At 32.6% G+C, this 24,337-nt stretch overlaps 1 protein-coding gene across 2 annotated transcripts in view; it reads left to right on the top strand.

The window, feature by feature from the left end:
• ImpE1 (Ecdysone-inducible gene E1) overlaps positions 1-24,337 on the top strand; it is a 131,172-nt gene extending 106,835 nt beyond the window's left edge. For both annotated transcript variants that reach the window (XM_076410286.1, XM_076410285.1), the window contains exons 3-11: positions 5,422-5,553; positions 12,348-12,472; positions 12,539-12,745; positions 12,814-12,982; positions 13,436-13,647; positions 19,241-19,424; positions 19,483-19,603; positions 23,785-23,954; positions 24,014-24,337. In XM_076410286.1, coding sequence (XP_076266401.1) covers positions 5,422-5,553; positions 12,348-12,472; positions 12,539-12,745; positions 12,814-12,982; positions 13,436-13,647; positions 19,241-19,424; positions 19,483-19,603; positions 23,785-23,954; positions 24,014-24,048 — 1,355 coding nt within the window. In that variant the 3' untranslated portion in view covers positions 24,049-24,337. The remainder of the gene's footprint in view (positions 1-5,421; positions 5,554-12,347; positions 12,473-12,538; positions 12,746-12,813; positions 12,983-13,435; positions 13,648-19,240; positions 19,425-19,482; positions 19,604-23,784; positions 23,955-24,013) is intronic.

Raw genomic sequence — 24,337 nt, 5'->3', positions numbered from 1 at the left:
TAACAAAACCTAATCGATAGTTGTTCCAACGTTTACTTTTATCCATCAACTTTTGTTGTCTTTACACTATATTTATTATCATCTTGACATGAGTGACCCAATGTAGCACTCTGAAAAATCCATGTCTCATCCAAATATATAAATTGATAATAATTCTTCCTTGACTTCGTTATAAGTTTTAAAGAATTTTATTCTTTTAAAAGCAACGTCTGGAAGTTCCATTAAACCCCTTCGTGGGTTATCTTTTCACCACTTAAATCCTATATTACCCAACTGTGTATAAAGAGATGTTCTACATTCCTCAAATAGCTGCATATCTTTCAGCTTTTTATGGATAAATTCAAGACTAATTTTCTCTGAAAAAATTGTATTAAATTATGTTTGGATTAAAAAAACTACTTACTGTTTTTATATATTTCGTATATTTGATCTCCGATATATCCGTTTTTTAAAAAAAATTTTTAGGTATGTTAACGACCGTTCCCGTACTAACATACCGTGCAGCTGTTTGTTTGTTTTCAATAAAAACCGGCGTGATTTGAAATTATTCATTAAAACAAGACGACAGACAGACGTTTGCAGACGTTTGACAAACGGACGACTTTTACAGGCTCATTCGGTTACATGTTCGAACTTGTCAAACGGCATTTTATCTCTTTCTAAATAGAATAAAAAGAGAAGGAAAATAATGTCTGACTCTAAAACGAATTTATGTTCGACAAGAACATATTTTGACGTGCGTCACTACTGTTTTGAATAAACTATATGTTTTGCTGACTCATACGGAACCTGCTTATTTATATTATATTTTCTGTATACATTAACTGTAAGTCTCTGATGGATTGCCATTTCCTTGTTTTGACTGGATGCAATTTCCTAAATTTTTTGTGTTAGTCACTCATTTAAATTGATTTGTTTACTACAAACTCATGTGAAGACTGTTCATATACATTGCAATTTTGAATGATCTACGTAACTATTAATTATATGATTTAACATGAAATACATTTAAATTCAGTTTACTTATACGTGTACCATTTCTTACTTATTGATTATCCACTTTTTCGAAAATGAATAATTAATATATAATAGGGAGACCACCGCCGTTCTCCGTTAACATCCACTACGGAGCACTTCAATTTGACGAACTTATTTATTTTCATAGCTGATAAGTCTATTTGCGAGATTACATACCGCTGCCGCTTCAACACTTAATAGTTTGCAAAGTAATTTGCATGCAGTAATATGTGGTGGATGTGTCGTAGGAAGAGGCTTATAACAGTATTAACGCGCCTTCTGGCTTTGATATTTAACTATTTCCCATAATGGTAGCTGTTGTTCGGGGAATTGGATTATTATAGAGTTATGCGTTTGATTAACTGCAGCTATTCGGGCTTTAGGTATATTAGATATTATACTAGGAATTACTATTAAAGATTATTAAGATATTTTATATAAGTAGATAACATCACTGGAATATCTTAAAATAAATCTTGATTAATTGCTGTAGTATACAATTGTCGAAATTCTGTCGTAATTCATTAAGTTAATTATATTTACTAGTGATCATACTTTAAATTATTAAAACGAAAAAATAAACTATTTTGCGGAGTTTTGTTGACATAAATATATCGAAAATAATTTTATATCCATATTTCCATTTTCGAAGATGTTTGGAATTGTAATTTATTCAATGTGTTCTTTTATTATTTTTAGTACGATAGCTCTCATCTGCTATGTCAATGTTTGGTCATTCGAAACTAACTTTTTTATTTGTATTTCTATGATGTTCTTTTAAGGCACTTCAATTCATAGTCAGCTTCACTTAGAACACTATTACCAATAGCTGTTTTTTATTCGGTTGATTCTTCTCACATTCTGGTATATATAATGTTGTAGTCATTTGGCGAGAGTTGTCTTGCTTGTTTGCATCCAATAAATTATAAATTAAATTATTATTGCAATAAAAATCTATTCTGTTTGGTAAAAAGTATGTCAGTAATTAAGTAAAATTAACTACAGCTATTCGGGCTTTAGGTATATTATATATTATACTAGGAATTACTATTAAAGATTATTAAGATATTTTTGTAGATAACATCAATGAAGTGTCTTAAAATAAATCTTATTTATTTGCTGTAGTATACAATTGTCGAAATTCTGTCGTAATTCATTAAGTAAATTATATTTACTAGTGATCTTACTTTAAATTGTTAAAACGAAAAAATAAACTATTTTGCGGAGTTTTGTTGACACAAATATATCGAAAATAATTTTTTATCCATATTTTCATTTTCAAAGATGTTTGGTATTGTAATTTACTCAATTAGTTCTTTTAATATTCTGAGTACCGTAGCTCTCATCTGCAATGTCAATGTTTGGTCATTCGAAACTAACTTTTTTTAGTTGTATTTCTATGATGTTCTTTTAAGGCACTTCAAGACACACAACAATGACTTTTATCCTTTTTTTGTATGGAAATTTCAAATGGTCAGCTTCACTTTGAACACTATTACCAACAGCTGTTCTTTATTCGGTTGATTCTTCTCACATTCGGGTACTTGTTTGTATCCAAGAAATTATAAATTCAATTATTATTGCAATATAAATTTATTCTGTTTGGTAAAAAGTATATCAGAAGTAAAGTAAAATTGTCTGATTGAAAGCGTCATATATTTTGTTCTCTTCATCTATTACAATTTTGTGTTGAGTTTACTTTATTTGACTTCATTAATCTGTCCAAATACGTCAACTAAATTAAAACGTATGGTAGCGGTGATTTGAGCAACATAAGTTGTTAGGACAGTCTATGAAAGCTTAAGAACACTCAATTCAGCATTAAAGGCAAAATAGTATAGTTGTAAGTAGACAGTGTAGGAATTATATCATCTGGGGAGATCGCTATAATGTGAAATTACAATATTTGAGTTTAGTATTGAATACAAACAGTTGTTACAGAAGTAAAAATGCGACAATTATTGTTGTTATAATAATATTGGGTTATATCTTCGGTAATACGTAAAAATTTAGATTTCATTATATTCATTATTCATTTAGACTAAAATTTATTGCCAAGCAGGACTGTATTGCTTATAAACAAACTAAAAATTGAGCGATGTGATAACACTTGAGTAAAATATATTGTGCGAATTAATCTGAATCAAGCTTCAAAGTTACATAAAAGCTTACACTTACAGTTTAATTGTACAGATATCTATAGAGATGTGACATACATAAGGCTATATTCTATGATAATTCCACTGAATATCAGTGGAACTGTATATTATATTTTTCGAAATTTTTAAAGCTTCTGTGAGAAGAGGAAGCTCATTTTGTCATTATAAAAAGAATAAACGAGCCGCCATAAACTACTTTACCGCCATACATATGACTGATTCATCATCAGACATAACTACGATGCAAACTAATGGCTTCACATAAATTTAAACACTTATCAGTTATCAAGCTCATAACCTCAATTCGACATCAGACCGAAATATCGTAAATTCGCTACCATAATAGTTAAACTGGTCCGTTAGATCCTTTAAAAAGCATGTCAATGTACCGAAACAAACGTATAATGACAATTCCCACCTAAAATGACAATAATCTAGAACAGGCTGACTTATATATTATTTTTAATTGACCATCATACTTATATTTTACATATTGCATTTATGATTATGATTAGAAATAACCTGATTACATTATTTTTAATTTTGGTATCTCTAATATTGTTTCAAATTCGTGTGAATGGTTACTGTTTTAAAAAGAAGACATATTTCTTGCATCCAATAATTATTGGTGATGTAAAATTAATAAACATATTGCGAGAAACTTTAACACACGACGCCATTGAAACTATTACTGATGAATGCTAGTCGTAGTAATTAATACATTCTGTAATAAGTATTGTATAATGGGAAACAATTCTAAATAATATTACGTCCTTGCATACATTTTGATCAACGGTATCTATTGATGAAAATGCGAACTGTCAACCAAAACATTTCTTAACATAACTGTTAAATTCGATTGTTTTGATCTTTACCTATATAAAATAACAGTTTTACAATTAGTATTATTGCATTTTTAGTGTATAGAGACACTAATTTTGTTATACTAATTTTATTATTGCTCCAGTCCACCAAACACTTTTAAAAACTTATGGTAATGCTGCTCCGTCATCAACCAATTATCGGTTCTGGTTTTAATTATTTAATAGTGATGATTTTGATGTTAGTGGTAAAGAACGGTGGTTTAGATGACGAAAAAAGTTTAAAAAGCTTTTAAAAGTTTGAAGATTGTGAAATGTAAAACTTATTAGATCAATAAAATAGCTCAAATCGTGATCATGATTGAACATCATGATGAAGCAGTGAGATTAATCAATGGATGCGATGCGAAAAGTACTAGAAGAGAGAAAATACTCATTGATTAGCCTAGGACAGTCATCCTCATTGACGCAGAAGTACATATGAAGGAATTGGTACTACTATTTGGAATCAAACTGCTACTGGAGATATCTACTAACGCCATTTAAATAAATTGATAGACATATTGTTTTAAAAACCACGATTTTTTATGAGTAATAGACAAAAAGTTATCCTCTTGGATGGCAAGGAACCGTCATTCATTGCAAGATCTGTGAAGAATACGCTGTGTGCTAACGAGATCTAGCGCCTTCTGATTACTACTTACTTGTAGAAATCGATGCTGTGTTTTGAAATTCGGAAGAAGCACAAATGTGGAACAACGATTGAATCGCCATCAAACCGGCACTGTTGAAATTTTGGTGTTATTAATTGATATACTGAGATTAGTTTTAACAAACAGCTTTATTTAATACACTTATCTAAACAATTGAAGACGAACATAATATAAACGAAGTAATAATCTAATCTATATATAATAACAAACAAAAACGTGGTTTCTCTCTTGAGTGACGCTTATATAAATCTGACAACATAACTCTAAAGAGACTTTAGTCTCTAGAAACTAGTAACATTTCATTTTTGTACTTAACACAGATTCTTTTAACTAAAGAAGAAATATTTACTTTAACAGGCATCCTTCCTTCTGTTCCAATGGTAGGACTCATTTGCAAAACATGATTAAACATAAGATTTAACAAAACATAAACCATTTATTAATAAATGGCTTTGAAAATTAAAAAAATTAAATAAATAAAAGCACCTAATATTAATAAAGCTGCTCGATGGGGAAGTAATAGAATTGTGAGATTTCCATTTTTGTAATCATTCTGTTAGCTTTATCTGAAAAATATTGAGTAGTATTAATGTATAGAAATTGTTTATTAGTGATATAACGATAGGGCTTTGAGATTATTATAAATTAAAATAATAATAGATACGAATATCTTCTAAAGATTATTTTACAATATTTTATTTTTATTTTCAGCAACCCTTCTGGGCTACGAGTGTCAAGTTCCCGAACAGTGTTCTTTAAAGGTAGCTAACAGCAGCTGCTTGGAAGGTATATGTCGATGCGTAGATGGATTCCTCCAATTCAGAAAGCACACTTGCCTGGGACGTAAGTATTTTTAACGCCATATTCTACATATTTGATGTAAATTATTTAAATATAATAATAAAAAGATATATCGTGTCCTACGTCTGTCACGAGGTAGACAGTGTAGAGGAACAAAAAGTTGTATTAAGACAATCGAGTATTCAGTGTTTTCATCATTCCCGTCCAATTGAGCAAAAAAAAGCATAATTAAAAAAACGGATGAATAAAAAAGCCGAGGGTGGCGCACGTTGTCGACTTCCTGCACAGCAGGAAATCCACCTGCCTTTGACGTGAGTACGCATATAGTCTATCAACTGCTTGCCCCTTGCTTAGTATGTACTACAAGGTGTCAACCATAATACAATAATGCAGTAGCGGCACGTCAAAGTTTACCATTCACCGTTAATATTAAATTATAAATTACCATTTTTTAATTTAATGAACTTTTAAGAATTTTTAAAAATTCTTATGGCATATTAAATTCTAACAATTAATCATTATTATTGTTCCTAGTGGTAGATTTTCGACCTTAACTCATTCATTTTTATTATATTTTCTTGATGTAAAGGCTTCTACCGAATACGTATTAAAACAAACTGAAAAAAGTTATATTAGTATGCTGAAATTTGTTCATATCTTCAAATACTGACAATGATTATTTAACAATTCTTTTTTAAACAATTACTTAATTTGTAGCATTTTTGCCATAAAAATTAAACGACAAATTTATTAATTAAGATAAATCTCTAAAAATCAATAGTCTTTATCTAGGTCTAACATTTTAAATAATAAAATCCAATCATTCTTACTAATTACTATTTCAGAATATTCGTGAAATCATTAGGCGACATTTAGGTCAATTTAATTGACCTGTTAGGACGTCGAGTTTTCTATAAAGTAGAAAATATTCATTTTCTGAATTTTCGGATTATAATTATACTTAGGCTCTTAACCTCTATTGTGTGTGAGTCTTCATTTGACCAAAGATCACGCCCAAATGAAAATCTATAATATAAAAATTCTTTCCACTTTTTAATATAAAAAAATAAACATAATCTTTATTCAAAATATTTATACTAATATATAAAATAGCCTGTTCAATATATTATTAGAAAACAATTTCTAGAAATTTCTAGAAATTTCTTCAGAAAGATGAGTAGAAAAGCATGTACTTTCTCAATAATATTATGTATAAAACATAATTTTGAATGATTATTATTTTTTCTATTTCGCAATGTACCACATACTAAAATCTAAAAAGCTACACTTTAAAAACAAGTATACATTTTAATAAAAAAAAACATTTAGTAATTAAAATTAAAGGCAAACTTCAACAACAAAAATTTCTATAATCATGAAAAATCAATGATTTTATCAATGAGTTAAATCTCGAAAGAATAAAATATATTGTGGAGTATTTCTTTTATTCAGTCTTGAAGAAAATAAAATTGGTGAATACCAGTCGGGTTACAGGCGCGGCAAGTCCACGATGGACCAGTTATGTTATTTACAGTAAATAAAAACTACGGAAAGTCTGGGAATACCACATTGATGTATGTAACATATTTGTAGATTTTAAATATGCTTATGACTCGATTGATAAAAGCCAATTATATCAGATATTGATCAAATTAGAGGTACCGTATAAACTAATCAGAATGATAAAAGTAACGATGGAAGACACGGTAGCGGTGGTACGAATCCAAGACCAACTAAATGACGCGTTCAACATCTCGAAATGCTTAAAGCAAAGTAAAGAGAAATGGCCTCTACCCTACTTAATGTAGCTCTAGAATATACAGTAAGGCAAGTAGACATCGGGATACACAAAAGAGGCAATGAACACGTAGGAATCATAGCAGAATACAATATTGATCGGTGGATCACTGGGAGTGCAACTGAACTCAGCGAGTATGAAAGGTGGGGAAATTCGCAGAAGAATAAACATAGTCAATAAAGTCCATTTCGCAATATTCCACGTACTAAAATCTAAAAATCTAGACCTTAATAACAAGTTGAGAGTATTGTTTCGTATTAACATGACCCTTCGCAAGCTATGGAAGCAAAGCGTGGACCGTGCTTAATGTCTTTGAAAGAAAGTAGATACTTTAGCACTCTAAAGATATCAACTGTACGTGTACAATACATCATTCACGAATATTTGGGTATGAGAAAGCTATGTGCAAAGTGGGTGCCGCGCGAGCTCACTTTTGATCAAAAACAACGACGAGTTGATGATTCGGAGCAGTGTTTGAAGATGATCAAGTATAATAAATCCGAGTTTTTGCATCCATATGTGACAATGGATGAAATATGGCTCCATCATTTCACTCCGAAGTCCAATCGACAGTCATCCGAGTGGACTGCATACGATGAACCCGCTCCAAAGCGTGGGAAAACGCAACAGTCGGCTGGCAAGGTTATGGCGTCTGTATTTTGGGATACGTATAGAATAATTTTCATTTACTACTTTGGAAAAGGAAGGTACATCAACAGCGACTATTACATAGCATTATTGGACCGTTTGAAGGACGAAATCGCCGAAAAACGGCCGCATTTGAAGAAAAAGAAAATGCTGGTTCACCAAGACAAATGCACCGTGTCACAAGTCAATGAAAATGATGGTAAAAATGATCCATGAATTGGGCTTCGAATTGCTTCCTCATCCACCGTATTCACCAGATCTGCCCCCAACTATTATTTCTTGTTCTCAGATCTCAAACGAATGTTCGCTGGGAATAAATTTTTGTCGAATGAAGAGGTGATTGCCGAAACTGAGGCCTATTTTGAAGCAAAGGACAAATCGTACTACAAAAATGGTATCGAAAAGTTGGAGGGTCACTATAATCAGTATATCACCCTTGATGGGAATTATGTTGAATTAAAAAATTAATTTTGCAAAAAAAAATGTGTTTTACTATGGTAGGCCGGGGACTTTTCAATTGGCCTTGTTTTTATTTTTCACGTTTAGTTTTTATATTTCACTCTACGTTACCGCTTTCAGTCTTTGCAAAAATCACTTTAATTTTTGACACGCAAAACTATATAAGTATACTTACCACCTTCTGCATTTGGTTGATGCCTTATTCATTTATCTAGAAAACCTAAGATAATAACTTAACTAATAACATTTACAATTACTTGTAATGCAATTATATCTTCTAATACCTTATTCCCAAGACCCAGAAGACCTAACCGCTCTCATCAAGTCCTACCTATCGGATAGATCTTTCCAGGTCAAAATCAGGAAAACACATTCCAGTCGAAAACAAATCGATGCTGGCGTACCTCAAGGTTCCCCGCTGGCCTCAGCTTTATTTAGCCTCCTTATTTCAGATCTGCCGAGAAACGAAAGGTGACGTGGACTTTTACGCTGACGACAATGCTTTTTTCACGGCCTCCACCCTCGATCTTGCAGTCAAGTGGTTCAAATTCTGGAGATTGCAAATCAGCCACCTGAAATTCCAGGGCATTATTTTCCATAGGAAGTGTTACGCACTGCGCGTCTCGCAACTGAAGATGGACACCGCAATAATTTCATGGCTGGATAACGTCGCGTACCTAAGCCTCCACTTCGATCGACGGTTCGGTTGGCATTCCCAAATCGAGAAAACAATTCCAGAAAGGTTCGGGGATAGCAATCCTGCTACCTTCTTTGATCTGCCCTTCTAGAAAACTTTCCATTTCCATCAAATGCTTATTTTACAAGATGTTAATTCGATCTGTACTCCTCTACGCATCTAATGTCTACTTCAAGTTTGTTACATCCAACCAGGTGAAACGGCTTCAAGTTTTCCAAAATAAGCTCCTCAAGAGAATCTTAAACGCTCCATGGTTTGTTAGAATTAATCAAATTCATAGGGAAACTGACACTCCAGAAATCAAGCACTTTGTGTGTTAATCATTCCACAAAATACAATTCAAGTCAAGTTCTTCTGAAAACGTGTTTGTTTGCGAGCTGGTCGACATGTTGGGAGCTTAGCACCGCGTCACCGATAACCTCTCTCTTTTCCAGGCTGAAACGATCTCATCTATTGCTGCTGTCCTAATAGCTGCGTGGTTTTAGGCCAGAACAAGAAAAAAAACTTATTCCCAAGCAAGGCTCATCTCTATTTCAATATACTGTCTCTGTCATTTTCCAATTACCAGATCCATCAAAAGTCTTAAAATTCAATTTAAACTCTATCATTTTTATTAACAAATTGAAATGTGATGAAGAGATGTTTGTAGAAATCTAAGTGGATGTGACAATTCTATTCTTGTGAACATAGAGGGCAGAAGGTTATTATTATAGAATTTCGTTAATCTCTATTAGGACGAAATTTTCTGCATATATCGTTTCTTTACTTTTGCAGCTAAACACTCCTTTCAACAAGGCAGATACATTAATTTGTTGTCATTTGCAAAAGATGTATCATATTCTAACTTGAATGGTGTAATAATATTTATAATATACTTTTATCTGAACTCATTTTTGTTCTTCCATATTCCGAACAATGTTGGAATAATCGGAAACGGCACAAAAGTTAAACTAACTGTTTAATAATTCAAAAAAATCTTTAATAACTAAATCAGTAACAGCCTCACTATTATGCAATTATATATTGCAATGAAAATATTGCTATATAGAAAAAATTCCGGGAGGGAAATCGATATAAGTCAGATAAAAGAGTGAAAACGTAAAACTTGACTATGCATGCATTTTATTTTATATTTTGTATCTATAATAGTATATATAGTGTAAATACAAAATAAACGTAGGTATAGAAAGGTTAAATAAAATATAGGGATGTAGAATATATTATATCATACGTCACTGTATTAGATCACATGTTTCCACTATTATTTCCATTGATCAGTATAACAAATTCATGAGTAATTCGACTACGCGCTGAACTCTAAATCTAATCATTGCAGATGATTCTCGCTGAAGACTTCAAAGAATGCCTCGGTAAATTCCACTGCACCATAAAATGAAGAAATTCCTGCATTATTTCCCAGGCGCATAGTTGATTTATCGCAGTTCAGTATTTAAACCGTCAAATATATCAGAAAAAGTGCCTTCCAAATGTGTGTGCTAAAATTCGTTTAAAGTTAAATAATCTTGTAGCTTTTTAGTAATAATTTTATTTTATTTTATATGAATTTAGATTAATTTAAAATAAAAACTCTTATAGAGACATTTAAATATTTAATGAATTCTTGCAGATAAAAAAATAGCATTACCAGAATAATATTTAATAGAATGTAAAGAATTCGTCTAGTTTTTCATTTCAACGAAGGACTTTTTGGTAGATTTTGATAAAAAGATGGGCTATTATCGATTGACTTGCTTTAAAAATAATTATTTTAAGATATGCTCTAGATTATTGTTAGCAGTTCACCACATAATATCGAACCATAGTTCCAATAAAAAGTATTTTATAAAAAATAATATTAACAAAAGTGTGAAAATCTTTTAAGATATTTAAAATATTTCAATAAACTGTGTCAGTTTAATTTCTGCCATTCTGCAAATGTTTTCAATAAATCTCCATCAAATTAGTGTTAATTTGAGAACAAAAAAGTAATAATCAAAAAGTTAATATTTTTCTATAAACTTTGTTTGTTTGAGTCACTGTATTTTCCTTAGTAAATATATTGTTGCTTCTCAATAAGATTGAGTTTGATTATTTGGGTGAGTGATGATTTTTGAGTTTATGCTTTAGAAGTATTTGTAATGATTCTTTAAGAGTATTCGCTTCCACAACATAGAGTTTGCTTACTAATACGTTATTTATAAAATCTTCGGCTTTACAAATGAAATAATTTATTTAGTAGAGTGAATTTTTTTTTTGATTGAATGATATCGGTATTATACTACCGGTAGTTCGAGAAAAACCCGAGATTCCAATGCCTTTTTACTGCAGCTATTAAACGCTCTAATATACGGTTTCGTATCAGTCGTTCTCTTGTCACCTTCCTGCCTTCGTGAAATGTAATGATACGGTGCTTGCAGAAACTGGCACTGATTGAGGAATGGAGAAGTGAAAAACGGACAATTATTGTACATCTAAGGTACTACTTAAATGGCATACCATGCGAGATTTCAATGGGGTATCGATTGCATCTATAGTATCTAATTAACAGAAAGAAGTAAGATAGTATCCATTTTTATATGTTTGGTGCCTTATATAGACTTCTAAAGGATGTTATTCGATAAAGTTTCTAGTAAACAACAGTTTACAGAGGATATTTTATATCCTGTTGGTATTTAACCGATTGGGTATTCATCTAAATTATAATAATTTACAAACTGATGAAAGCAAAGTTCTAGGATCTCTTTAATTTGTTATTGATAAGCTTGAATATGGGGAATTTTTGGCAATACAGTGGTTTGGGTTTTTTTGAAGATTTAAACATTCATGAAATACTGATAACAATATGTTGTTAAATGTGCTGTATTTATGTGTTCATCTACTTTTTTATCTATTACTTTTTGCTGGGATTTATAAAATAAGTAAAAATAACATTAAATAAAACTCTAGTATAATAATAATTGATGAACGAGTGGTAAAAATAGCAAATTTTAAACTTGTGTTTGCATTTTATTTTTAATTTTTTGTATTATGTTTAAGAGGAACATAAAACATTTGGGTTCATTAATAAGTTTTGTCGTTTCACATTACTAATTAATACACCTTTCTCAGTTACATAATTATATCAAAAATGAATAATTTTGAAAATTTTATAAAAGATTACAACTGATTTAATTATCTGAATGAAAATTTATAAAAAAATAAAAGTTAAATAAATAAATTTCTTTATTCTTACAGCTGCAAGGCCCGGCAACGTATGCTACAGCAATGCCCATTGCCGTTTATGGACAGCTGACAGTCACTGCGATTTTTTAATTCCCAATTTGTTTGGAAGATGCTCTTGCAATTCTCCTTTCAGACAGGCAAGTACCATAGTTGTTATTTTCTAATTTAATACGAAATATACGCTCACAAAAATACTCTCGCAGCTTGGTGATTCTTGTGTACGGTCTGCGTTCCAAAGTCAGCAAAAAGATAATGTGGAAGGCGTAACAACGGAAGATATTGAGACAAATGCTATTGACACTCCTGCGGAATCTAATGACGCGAAGAAAACTACTGTAGCTACAAAGATTCTGACTACACCAGCAGTCGAAACTACAACGGTTGAAAATCTATTAACTTCCTTGACTACCGTAAGATGAAATTTTATAAATGATGTTATAATATTTGATTCTTCTGTCTTTTTTATTTGAAAATATAGGCAACTCCTTTAGTGAGTACGACAGAGTTACCTCTAGTTCAAAAAACAAGCTCGACGCCAGGACCAGTGGACGTTACCACTAGACTCGCAGTATCAAGTCGAACAACTACAATGGAACCATCGAGTACCCCCGAAATCATTGTAACAGCATCAACTACGACAACTACAGGTAAGCTTAGTTTTGTTTCGTTTTACTATACATCTCTAACATGAAAACGTTCAATAAGATCAATAAGATAATAAAAATAATAACATAAACTGCTTAATAATTGTAAAAACGACATCAATATTTCATTGAGTGTTTTTTCAGAAATATTTCAATAATTTTTGTCACAGTTGATGAAGTTTAATAAATATATCATATTAGTGTGAAATTAGCAAACCGTGGCCACCAATTACTTTCATTCTTTTTTTAAACATCGTCCAACGATGATAACTAAATGAGTTAATCTTGCTTATACTTTGGCACTCTCTCTCTCTCCCTCCCTGTCTCTCTCTCTCTCTCTCTCTCTCTCTCTCTCTCTCTCTCTATATATATATATATATATATATATATATATATATATATATATTTTACTGTTGATATTAATATTTGTTGTATTTTTGTATTTTTTGTGTTTAGCTTTACCACCTACGACTACCGGAATCCGCACAAGAATCGAAACATCCAGCGAAGCCATTAGTCTAGGTTTACCGTGTGTAACTGATCTTCAATGTAGAGCAGCTGACGCTTCCTCGAAATGTATTGAAGGAGTTTGCGACTGTATTATACAGAGCAACGGCACCAACGCCTGCTCAGCTAGAAACCGTGGTTGTATTCCAGGAACTTTCCAGGTAGTTTTACATCTAAATAGATCTAGATTCTAAGAATTTAAATAAGAATATGAAATTACTCATAACTTTATTTATAAAACAACAGTCACTGCCTGACCAGCTTTACTTTTGAAGAAACTCCAGTTCAAAATTCAATATTCAGAGGTTTAAAATCGTAATATTGTTCGAGATAAATTCCTTCCCTTGCACCAAAAAAGAAAATAAAGAACATTATTCGAATGTTACACGTCATTTTCGTCCAGAAATCTGCCTTTTTGAGAACGATAATGCGATATTCCTCCTAAAATATTTACTTCATATAATTTTGCAGCCTTTGCATAACCAATTTAGCTTTGTTCGAGTCGACAATTCCTTAAATAAACAAAAATACTTCGATGATACAAGTTTAAATTAATTATAGAGACTAAATCTAATCGGAGAAGGTTGAAAGGGCAGTCCAGATATTTCTAGAAGCCTAATTAATTACTGCTTTGGAGACTAGAAGAAACATTGTAATAAATTCATTGCATACAATTGTCTTTGTAAAAACAATTAACCCGTTCGAGTTTCATTTAAAAAGTTAATATTTTTTAATCACAGTAATATGATACTGAATATACAATATACACAGGGTGTTGTATACACTGGGAAAGTTCGTATTTTTCGATGTACACTTTAAGTGTTATTACAATATTGGAGCTTGGGGATGCATTCACCATGTGATTTGGTTTTTTGAGCAATCTGTATAGGTAGGTCTAATAAGGCTCGAATGTTTTATTCTTCTGTGTGTTTCGTCTGAAACCTTTTGATCGATATTTTATATTATTATTGAATAGGTCCAAGGATATCGTTTCATATCTATATTGAATATTCTGAAATATATATCTATCTTTATCGTAAATCGATAATATACCCTTATCGTACATTGATCTCCTTATATAGTCGTGTTTATATCTTGGGGGATTATTAGGAAAAAAGGCAATAGACATCTTTAGAATGCCACTGAGGATGCAGCTTTGCAATGTAAGCTTTTGAGAAATTGGGAATTCATCCGTGAAGAACCGCCTGGAACTTCCGTTTACTGATTCTACTGAATATGATGGATTTTGAATGCATGATTCAGTTATTGCTGCTTCATTAAGTCTTCAATCGACACTTAATTATGAGGGAAATATTGCATTTCTAGGTATGAAACCTTATTTCTTGTATTATGGAGAAATCTTGGATGGTTTTCGCTATGGTTTTGTTTGAGGAATCGGGAATTTTTTAACTGATACAATTCGGTGTTAGACTTTTCGCTATAACGCAAAATTAACGGTCAGAATTCGAGCTATTATGCTGTATTTTCCAGTTTCAATTTTCATAACTGCATGATTCAATTAATGCAACAAGCAAAACTGCAGATACTGTTATGCATCTAATCCAAAGGAGATACTTTAAAGATTATTACAGGCAAAGATAATTGTGGATTATAACACTGCGTAAGACTAGATGAAACAAAAAATAAAACCTAAATTTATTAACATTTTATACATATTTTATTCTATGTTTGTTTTATTTATAACCTCTTAATATTTGAATTTTTCCAATGAACGAACTGTATATTCGAATATAGAATTTGTAAAATAGTTAAATAAATATCTGGTATTAAAATAAGTATCAACACAATTAACGGTTATTATTTGTTAGCGCCGTGACCCCTCAAAAAGCAGAATTTTATCATTTCTGAGATCTCTTTCCTAAATCATTTACTTGTTCGATAATAAACCCCAGCATCCATCTATAACAAATAATTGAAAGCAAATGCCCCAGGACATACTTCTATTATAGATCAAATTCCTGCCGAAGATTAATTATCATCCTGCTGAGGTGCAGTTATGCACTGTTTTAACAGCTGCATTATTGTTGAGTCAATCAATCTTCAGCCGAAGCGTTCTTAGTTGAATATTATAGTATTTAATTGTTTCAACTCATTCATTTGCGTAACTGTTAAAATACTAGTTTTTAATTATTTTTGAGAAACGAATAGTATAAATTGGTTATTTTTGTTATAGTGGTTTCGTTCAACGAATCGATATTGCCATATGATGAATATTAGGATGACATATTTATTTCATTTTATTAGGACTACGACTTAGATTTTATTAGTATTGGGAACTATCGACTGAAAACAGTCGAAACAGTCGATAGTCCCAAAACAGTCGATACTAAAAAAATAGCAACTGAAAATAGTAATTATTATTTTCAGTCAAATGCACGGTTCGACTGTTTTTTTTCCGTTCGTGATATCAGACGAAGATGTACGAATTCTTGTCTGTATAAAATGTGAGATAGGAAAGGACGGAGACAAATGCTTGAAGCAGTTAATTTTAAATGTCTTTATATTCTCCAATGGTACTATAAGCGAGACAGAGATGTATATTCATTCACGTGATAACCTTAAAATAGAAAAGGAAAACAAAATTACTAACTTCGTAATTTCTATTATCATGTAATAAATAAAATAAATTTAAAGGAATTAGGATTACTTTTATAGTGAATGTTCTGTGGATGTGTAAAAAGGGATGGACTAATCACACCACAAATGTTTTATCGTGTTTTAATACATTAATGGCTATTTTTAAATAAGAGCATAATAAATATAAATAGTACAATACAACTTAAATAAACCCTAAAAACTAAAGATTTTCCATAACCATAACTACTAAATAAAATGTAAACGTATACCTAATCATTAAAAAATCTAATTCGTGATGAACCTAAAAATGATCGTACAATAACTACCACACCCTTCTTAAATAAAAGTTTTATTTACTTTTGAACGGAAATATTGTTAAATTACTGCGTATTATCATGTTCAACTTTTCTCCCCTTAGGCGATTTCTTCGATCGTTAATTATTTGCCCAGATTTTGAAAAAACTCGTTGCCAGGGGACAGATGTTGCGGGTATAGAGGAATATTTTACGTGTAACTGATATAATTCAGGTAGTTTCATTTTATAGGTTTGCCAAGAATCCAATGTGTTTTCTAAACGCCTAATAAATGGAATTTCCAAATACTGCTAAATCTGTAAAGTTGCTGCAGTACTTGGAGTAATAACTTATTTCATTCTAGTAATTTTTTATCAGTATATCTCCAGATGTCAATACATTCTTGGTCAGTAGTTTTGTCTTGAATTTCGAGTTGTGGAACTCTATATGTATTTTTTGAAGTTAGAATGGAAGATGCCTCTTTTGTGATACCTTTTTGTATCGCCACAGCATTATTTACAATACCAAATCCTGCTTTTTTTAAATCTAGGATCCAAAAATGTGGATTTCCTGCATATCGTATTCATTTCTAAAATTGCCAGTCTTTTATTGATGACATCTAATAAACCATTTTGTCATTTTTTCTGCATCCACTTGTTAAAATCCTGGATTTGATGGAATGTTGTAGTCCTCTTATTAACGTATAATAAACATCGTTATCTTTATCCAGATAACTCGGTGGTCATTATTTCAATGGGCTTTAAAAGTTGAAAACACTCTGTTAAGATAGTCCCTTAACTCGTTAACAAATAAAAACTGTGGTGCTCTTCTTAATAGCCAACAAAATATGAAAGTGGAGTTTTCCTATTAGAAAATGTATTTATTACAAATATTTAATATATTTTATTCACCTCTTTATCGTTAATATTTTCAAAAGAAATTTAACAACTGCTACTGTAAAAAACTCTTCAAATCTTTTGGATCTATGCAATTTCTGAAACCCTTGGAACCTAATTTTAGTTTTCAAGATTTTAGGAAAAAATTTTCGACAAACAAGAAGCTTGCACATACATATAAATCTATATAAGCATAAATTCGGCGCATTTCTTTCAAGGCCACGGCTAGGACGGAAGACCAGAAAGTTAAAAATTAGTCGAATGAACTAGTAGAACCGAAAATAGTAACTAAAAGTAAACGACTGAAACAGTCGATAGTAAATAGTAATAAAATCAGTCGGACCGAAAATAGCGACTGAAAACAGTTGACTGAAAACAGTTACTAGTAAAAACAGTCGAACCTAAAATAGCGACTAAAATAGTCGATAGTAAAAAGTAATCAATTACTGAACAGTCGATAGTCGATTTCAGTCGATTGTTCCCAACACTAGTTTTTATATTTTTTGGAGGCAAGCATTTGGGGAAAATCCTTCTTATCTACAGATGTTTTCTTTTTATGTGTTACCTTCCAATTTGTCAATGCCATCCATCTCCATGCAATCTAAAATGGGCCGAAAAATTCTACATCCAACGGCTGGGTCAGGTGTGATGAATTCCTGTGTGATGAATTCCATTTCGTTATAAGACTATCAGTAAAATGCGCGAGAGTTTATCTCCCAGCACTTTATGTCCTGGTAACTTTTTGTATCTAGCAAAAAGGATGATTTAAACCATTCTGTAAATGTTTGTGCATCCATCCATGATGCGTCCTGTTATAACGCCATCAGGAACGCAGCACTTCTCTTCACAATATGGTTCTTCTTCTCATTCCATTTCTTCGCATTGTTACCACAGCTGCTCGGCTTTGTAAACGACTTATGGGGGTAATAGCAACCCAGATGCGGAACCGCATATCAAAACAGTTACAGCAGTCTTCGTAAAATTGCATTCATGTTCCGGATACCTTGTACCTCGGTGAAAGAGCATCTTCTTTTTATCGGGGTCATCTTGCAAATTGGTCTCGTCATAGTTGAAGACGTGAGAAGCAGGAAGGTCTTTCCGTCTAATTATGGTTTCTCGGGAAACACTTTTTCAATTTGTTTTTTATATTCGTGGCGATTTTGTGACTAATTGCATTTTCGTGCCTTTCCAGTGAGCTATAAACCCAAACTTTTCCTGGCATGTTATCCTTAAATATTGTTATGGTGCGGCCTTTACTGTATAAAAAGTTTTTGGCAAGGTTCCGTATATCAAGAATGCTTAATAGGAATCCTCATTCTCCACACAAACCGGCAGATCTTATAAAAGCTTTTTCTTTATTTTCAGAGAAGATGGTTTGTCCTCTGTTTTTTTTATTCTGCAAGCCACAAAATTTGTTTCTGAGAGTGGCAAATGGTATATTGAACTCAGCTGAAGCACGGCATAATGACAGCTTATCTACAGTTACCTTGCATAGAGCTGCCTCTAATATCTCTGGGTCATAAACTGCATATCTTCGTGCATCCAATTTCCTTTTGTATTGTCATGGCGTGATTTATTTACTAAAAACATTAACACCATAGGCCATTTTGATAAATTATTCAATTCTAGATCATAATTCAACTTACCAATCAAAATTCTGGAAGTTATGAATGCTAGTAAAAACAGCAATACATTTTAAACGCAATTTTCATAGACAACCCAATGTATTGACTGTCGGCTCGTCAATGTGTTATTTGACCATGTTTTCGCTACACAAATCTGGTCGCAGAAGGCGAATCCAACCGGTGGTTTAAATTTGTGAAAATGCAACTTAGTGATCAATCTCACCCCAAAAGGGCGGTTCTAAGAATTGGGAAAATTATTTTTAAAAATTTATCGGTAACATTATAGGAATATTATCGATGAAAATTGAAACAATAATTTCTGACATTCTGTATTTTTTATAGTGTCATAGTACTGGTACCTGTATAAGTTGGTTCTTTGTGTGTGATGGACGGCGTGACTGCTCCGATGGGTCGGACGAAGATTGCAACCCCAGCAAATGTCCGAACGAATCATTCAGATGCCGTGAATCAGGAAAATGCGTATCAAAAGCAAGCAGATGTGATGGCGTCAACGACTGCCGCCTGGGTAACATTGTTAAAACTCAATCCAATAATTCGATTTCAACGAACCAACATTTGTTTAGGTGAGGACGAGGAAAACTGTCAAGTCCTAGGAAGAAGTAGTTGTCCCCCAGATACATTCCAATGTGGAGATGGAAAATGCCTGCCTGAATATGAATTTTGTAATGCCATCATAAGCTGCAGGTAAGTTTTATCAATACATAAGTATGTTAAATAGATGATTTATGTCGATACGAGAATCTATGCCAATGTAGAAAAGAAGAACAACTAGTAGAGGGCGGTGTAATTTGTAGCGAGGCTGTTCAAAAATGTATAAAAGATCAGCAATGTAAGCAAAGTTTCTCTTTTGTTCCAAATCAAAGTGATGTTATTGATTCCGTCTCATCTCGAATCATAAGTGATTCGTAACAAGTTATGGGCTCATTTCTCGGTATAAATCGGAAGATGCAGTGGGTTGAGGACGGAGATTACAGGGGAATGGAGGTTACGCAAAGTTAGAGTTAAGTAAGAAAAGGAGAAGGAATCAGTGAAACACTAGAAGATTATAAACATGGGATCCAGAGTTATCTGTAGGATAAAAAGAAACATTAAAACCAACGCAGAAGAGTTTAGTAACGCAGCTGTGTGTAATTTATAACGACCAGTGGAGCACTAGAAAACTAGAAACATGGGGTCCCACAGAGTTACAGCTAGGACAAAAAGCCATTGAAACCAATGGAGAAGAATTTAGTTGCAAAGTATTAGAATTTTGATATAAATATCAATTCAACAAAAGAGGAAGATAGAGTGAATGATGTTTGAGTCGTATTTTTAAATGGATTGATGAACAAAATATCTATATCAAAAAATCAAAGGATTTAATTACCGAAACAGAATACCAACAATTAAAGCATTTTTTGTCTAAGATGTATGTAAGAAATTCACCAAAATGCTGAAGCACATAAGATTCAAAGTAGTGACAAACAATTTACGGTTTGAGAGATCGCTTATTCATTAAATGTAGTAGTTTTTCGGTAATATTCAATGCTGATAAATTAATAAATGGGCACAAAGGAAGAACAAGTAGCGGATTTAATGGGAAGTCCTTATGAAATACAAAAGAAGTAGAATGTTTTTCTTTAACGGAAATAGAAAAAGGGTTTAAAGTTTCATCATTTAATGGCTGCCCGAGGAAACATGGAAGCTAGCAATACCGATTGAAAATCTTAACACCAGCAAACATTAAGAAATAATTTAAAGTGTACCATATAAAAGATTACAATGGAGTCTTAACATAATATAATTTTCGTTAGTTATGAGATTATATCTAAACATAAAAAATTTGATAAATCAATGGAAAGCTGGAAAAAGAATACTTTTTAATGTTAACTAGGTTAAATATATGATTTATATCGATACAAGAGCCAATATAGAAAAGAAGAAGAACAACTAGTAGAGGACGCTGTAATTTCTATCGAGGCTGTTCAAAACTCTATAAGAGACCAGAGACGTAAATAAAGTTTATTTTTTGTTCCAAAGCCATAAGTGGTGTTATTAATTCCGTCCCATCCCGAAGCGTAAGTGATTCGTAACAAACAATACAGGAAAATAATGAAGAGAACGAGCTGTAGAGTAAGGCCATGTAATGAAATAAAAAGAAAATTAAATAATTCCGACCATAACATTTGTAATATTTTGTAATATACGATATATTTTGTTTTCGGATAGTAAACATTGATGGTTTGCTTGCTCTCAAGGATGCAAAGTCCTACTGCACATGCGAAAAACACGACAATACAAGATATTATATTGTGATTTATTTTTTGTTATAGCCAATGTAAGGTGAACCGGAATCTGAAGCCACTTAGAATTGGTGGTATACTTGGAATCTCGTCTTTAAACTTTCCCCTGGTTAATGATTCCCTCAGTTACATTCTTGATCGACCTTTTAAGAGCGCGTTTTGCTTAACTGCATGGTTCTTGTTGATTTAGGTTGGGTAGTTAATTAACAGCTTCATTTAGATCGGTGTGTGATCGACTTACATTGCAATATAGAGGAATTCGCATTCAGTTTGATGCTCTTCTTCAGTCTCATGTACTTGATGATGGATGAGTACCAACCTCACGCTGAGAAAGAACGATCCTAAAACCTAGACACTTGGTGATTAAAATAATATGCTATGGTCCGATGAATCATCGAACATATTCGTTGACCATCATGATCGCCAGACCTGAACATAATAGAACTGTTATGGAGAGATATAGGTCAGAGAAAGAGGAGTATATTTCCATCTCCTATATCATTGACGGATGATATTTTATAAGAATGGGATCACATTCACATACTCTACGGATTTATTCCGCAGAGAATTATAGTTGTTTTAAAAGTCAATGGTGGCTTAACGTCGTATTAACAAATAAATATTCTCTATATGTCAGATGAAATACTGGCTATTTATAAGGTTTCAATTAGATATTTGCAGACACGCACAGTTATGATACAGTTTGTTAATCAATTTAAAGCTTTCTGATAAACTATATTTTTTGTTTTGTTTTGTGGTGTATAAATAAACGAAGATGACGGTTCTCCGAAGTGCGAACACGCGACGTATAATTGTGCATGCGCGAGACAAGGAAACTCCAAGTTGATTCTGCAAACTTCCAACGATTGGCCTTGAGATTTATTTATGGTCATCGCAAAGGGTAGACGTACTGGAAATTGTAAACATTTAAAATCGAATGGGAAATCCGCTGGAATTATCGACATACGCGGAATCAAGACCTCCTCTCCTTTGTATATCACCTTTATGATTGTTGCCTCAAAGACGCTATTCTTCATCTCTTTCACAGCCAGTGTTGTTCCATTGTACAGTCGAGATTGATTAATGTTACGCAGCATGATGACAACTGATCCTACTTTAAACTTCAAATTGTGAGGTGGTAATCCAGGCAATTTCAGTGAATTTAAAAATTCTGTGGGATAGTTGACTACGTCGTCCTATTTCATAACGGTGTAGACTGATTTGAAGGACACCAACTGTCCCGGAAGAAAATTCTGAATGGGCGCATTGAGATACTCGACAATCTCGAATACTAGACTTTTTTCCTCCTGACTATTTTCTAAATGGACTGCCAAATGGACTACTGTAGAGTGTCTTTCATGGATCGCAAATGAGAAGATACGCTAAATTGCTTCGTTGTTACTTATATAGCGACCCATCTGGTACTGTCATATTTCGTCATTTGCATTGCTTACAGCGAAGACGGCAATATCGTTACCTTTGTTAACATATTTACATATGTAATTTCTCGATTTCACAGAGTTACAATATTCAACATTGATGTGAGTCTCAAGAGCTTTGGATAATATGGGCGAGTATGGTACGATCCAACGATTGTCTACATCAACATTTTGTCTTCTTACCTTCAGAACTACTGATCGCCCATTGTCCGCAACTGATCGTCGACAATACAATGGGTATCCATCATTTCCCGTTATGGTTTCAGCAATCAGGTCTCTTAGGTATCGCTTGGAACACTTGCCGTCAACCATACAGGGTGAATTGTGGTTGAAAAGTTCGCAAGGTTCAATTATCATGTGTTTAGTAACTACTGCATGCCCTTTTGGGTTAACTGTAGGAAACTGGGCATGAAATTGTCCTGTATAATATATATAGGTCCACATTGGTGTCATGTGGAAACAGATGAGAAAAAATATTTCTGAATGTTGGCCAAGAAGTGCTTAGAATCATTACCAATCCCAGAAAATAAAGATCGTAAAGGATCTGTTGGTGGGAAAATTGTGGCAATTTTACTTTGCCTCCAGCATAATATAATCCAATAGATTCACTACTGTATTTTAACGCCTTGCAATATTTACAAATTATTGTCTTTTCCCCATTTGTTACCGATTTGTCGGCACAATAATCTATTGCCGCATCGTAGTGGAATGCAGCATTCCAAGCCTATCTACTTCATTATCACTCTCTCAAGAACGCAATTCTGACATAGCAATGCTACTATTTTCTTGATCTGTCTCTCTCTGGTCATCAGTGCGGTTAGAACGTGAGGTAGCTCTTCGCACATTTGATTGACTGCGACGACCTTAGTCAGGTGGCCTTCTCTTCGGCATTGTAAATTGTAATTAATCAAAGTGAGAAAAGTTCTCGCGCACTTAGCAGTAAAGTGTTATTAGCACAAAAAATCAACAAAAAAGAGCACATAATTTGAAATGTCACTATCACAAAGGATCACCGATCAGCGAGCAACGATTCTTTTATATATATATATATATATATATATATATATATATATATATATATATATATATATATATATATTAGGTGAACTAGGACAATGCAATAAATAATTCTGTCTCGTTCTAGTGATGGAAGCGATGAACCTCCACATATTTGCAGAGGAAGATCCCGCAGGAAACTCAGGGGATACTGTCCGTTGAGGTGCGGTAATGGGCGATGCAGATCCAGCGCAATAGCCTGCTCCGGCAGAGACGGATGTGGTGATGGTACAGACGAGAGTCATTGTTCGGTGTGTCGTAAGTACCCCCCAGAAAAGGGCTTTAGTGCTGGTCTGACCCAAACTTCTTTTTTTCAGGATGTCCGGTAGTACAAGGACGAAACCTGTCATAGTGTTTCAGCTTGATATCATCCTCCATTTGTATCATGCCAAAAATTTTGTAAATTGTTTTCACTTTTAATTATAGATAATATCTAGCAGTAGTTGTAGTTTTTTAGAGAGTTTTACTTCTATAGTTGTACGAGGTAACTTAATGCTCAAATTATTATGTATTTTTTCATAGAACGATTTAATTTATTTCCAACTAATTTATAGGGTACCATGCATTTCACTAGATGTAAAAATTACTATCAGTTAAGATGGTCAATATAATATATTAAGTACAAATTTAATTAAAACACT

Source organism: Rhynchophorus ferrugineus, unplaced genomic scaffold, assembly GCF_030347505.1.
Source record: "Rhynchophorus ferrugineus isolate W39M unplaced genomic scaffold, kcgeb_rfMv2 rfM7, whole genome shotgun sequence".
Lineage (NCBI taxonomy): Eukaryota > Metazoa > Arthropoda > Insecta > Coleoptera > Curculionidae > Rhynchophorus > Rhynchophorus ferrugineus.
Note: the sequence above shows the minus strand (reverse complement) of the source record. Positions and strands in the feature narration are given on the sequence as shown.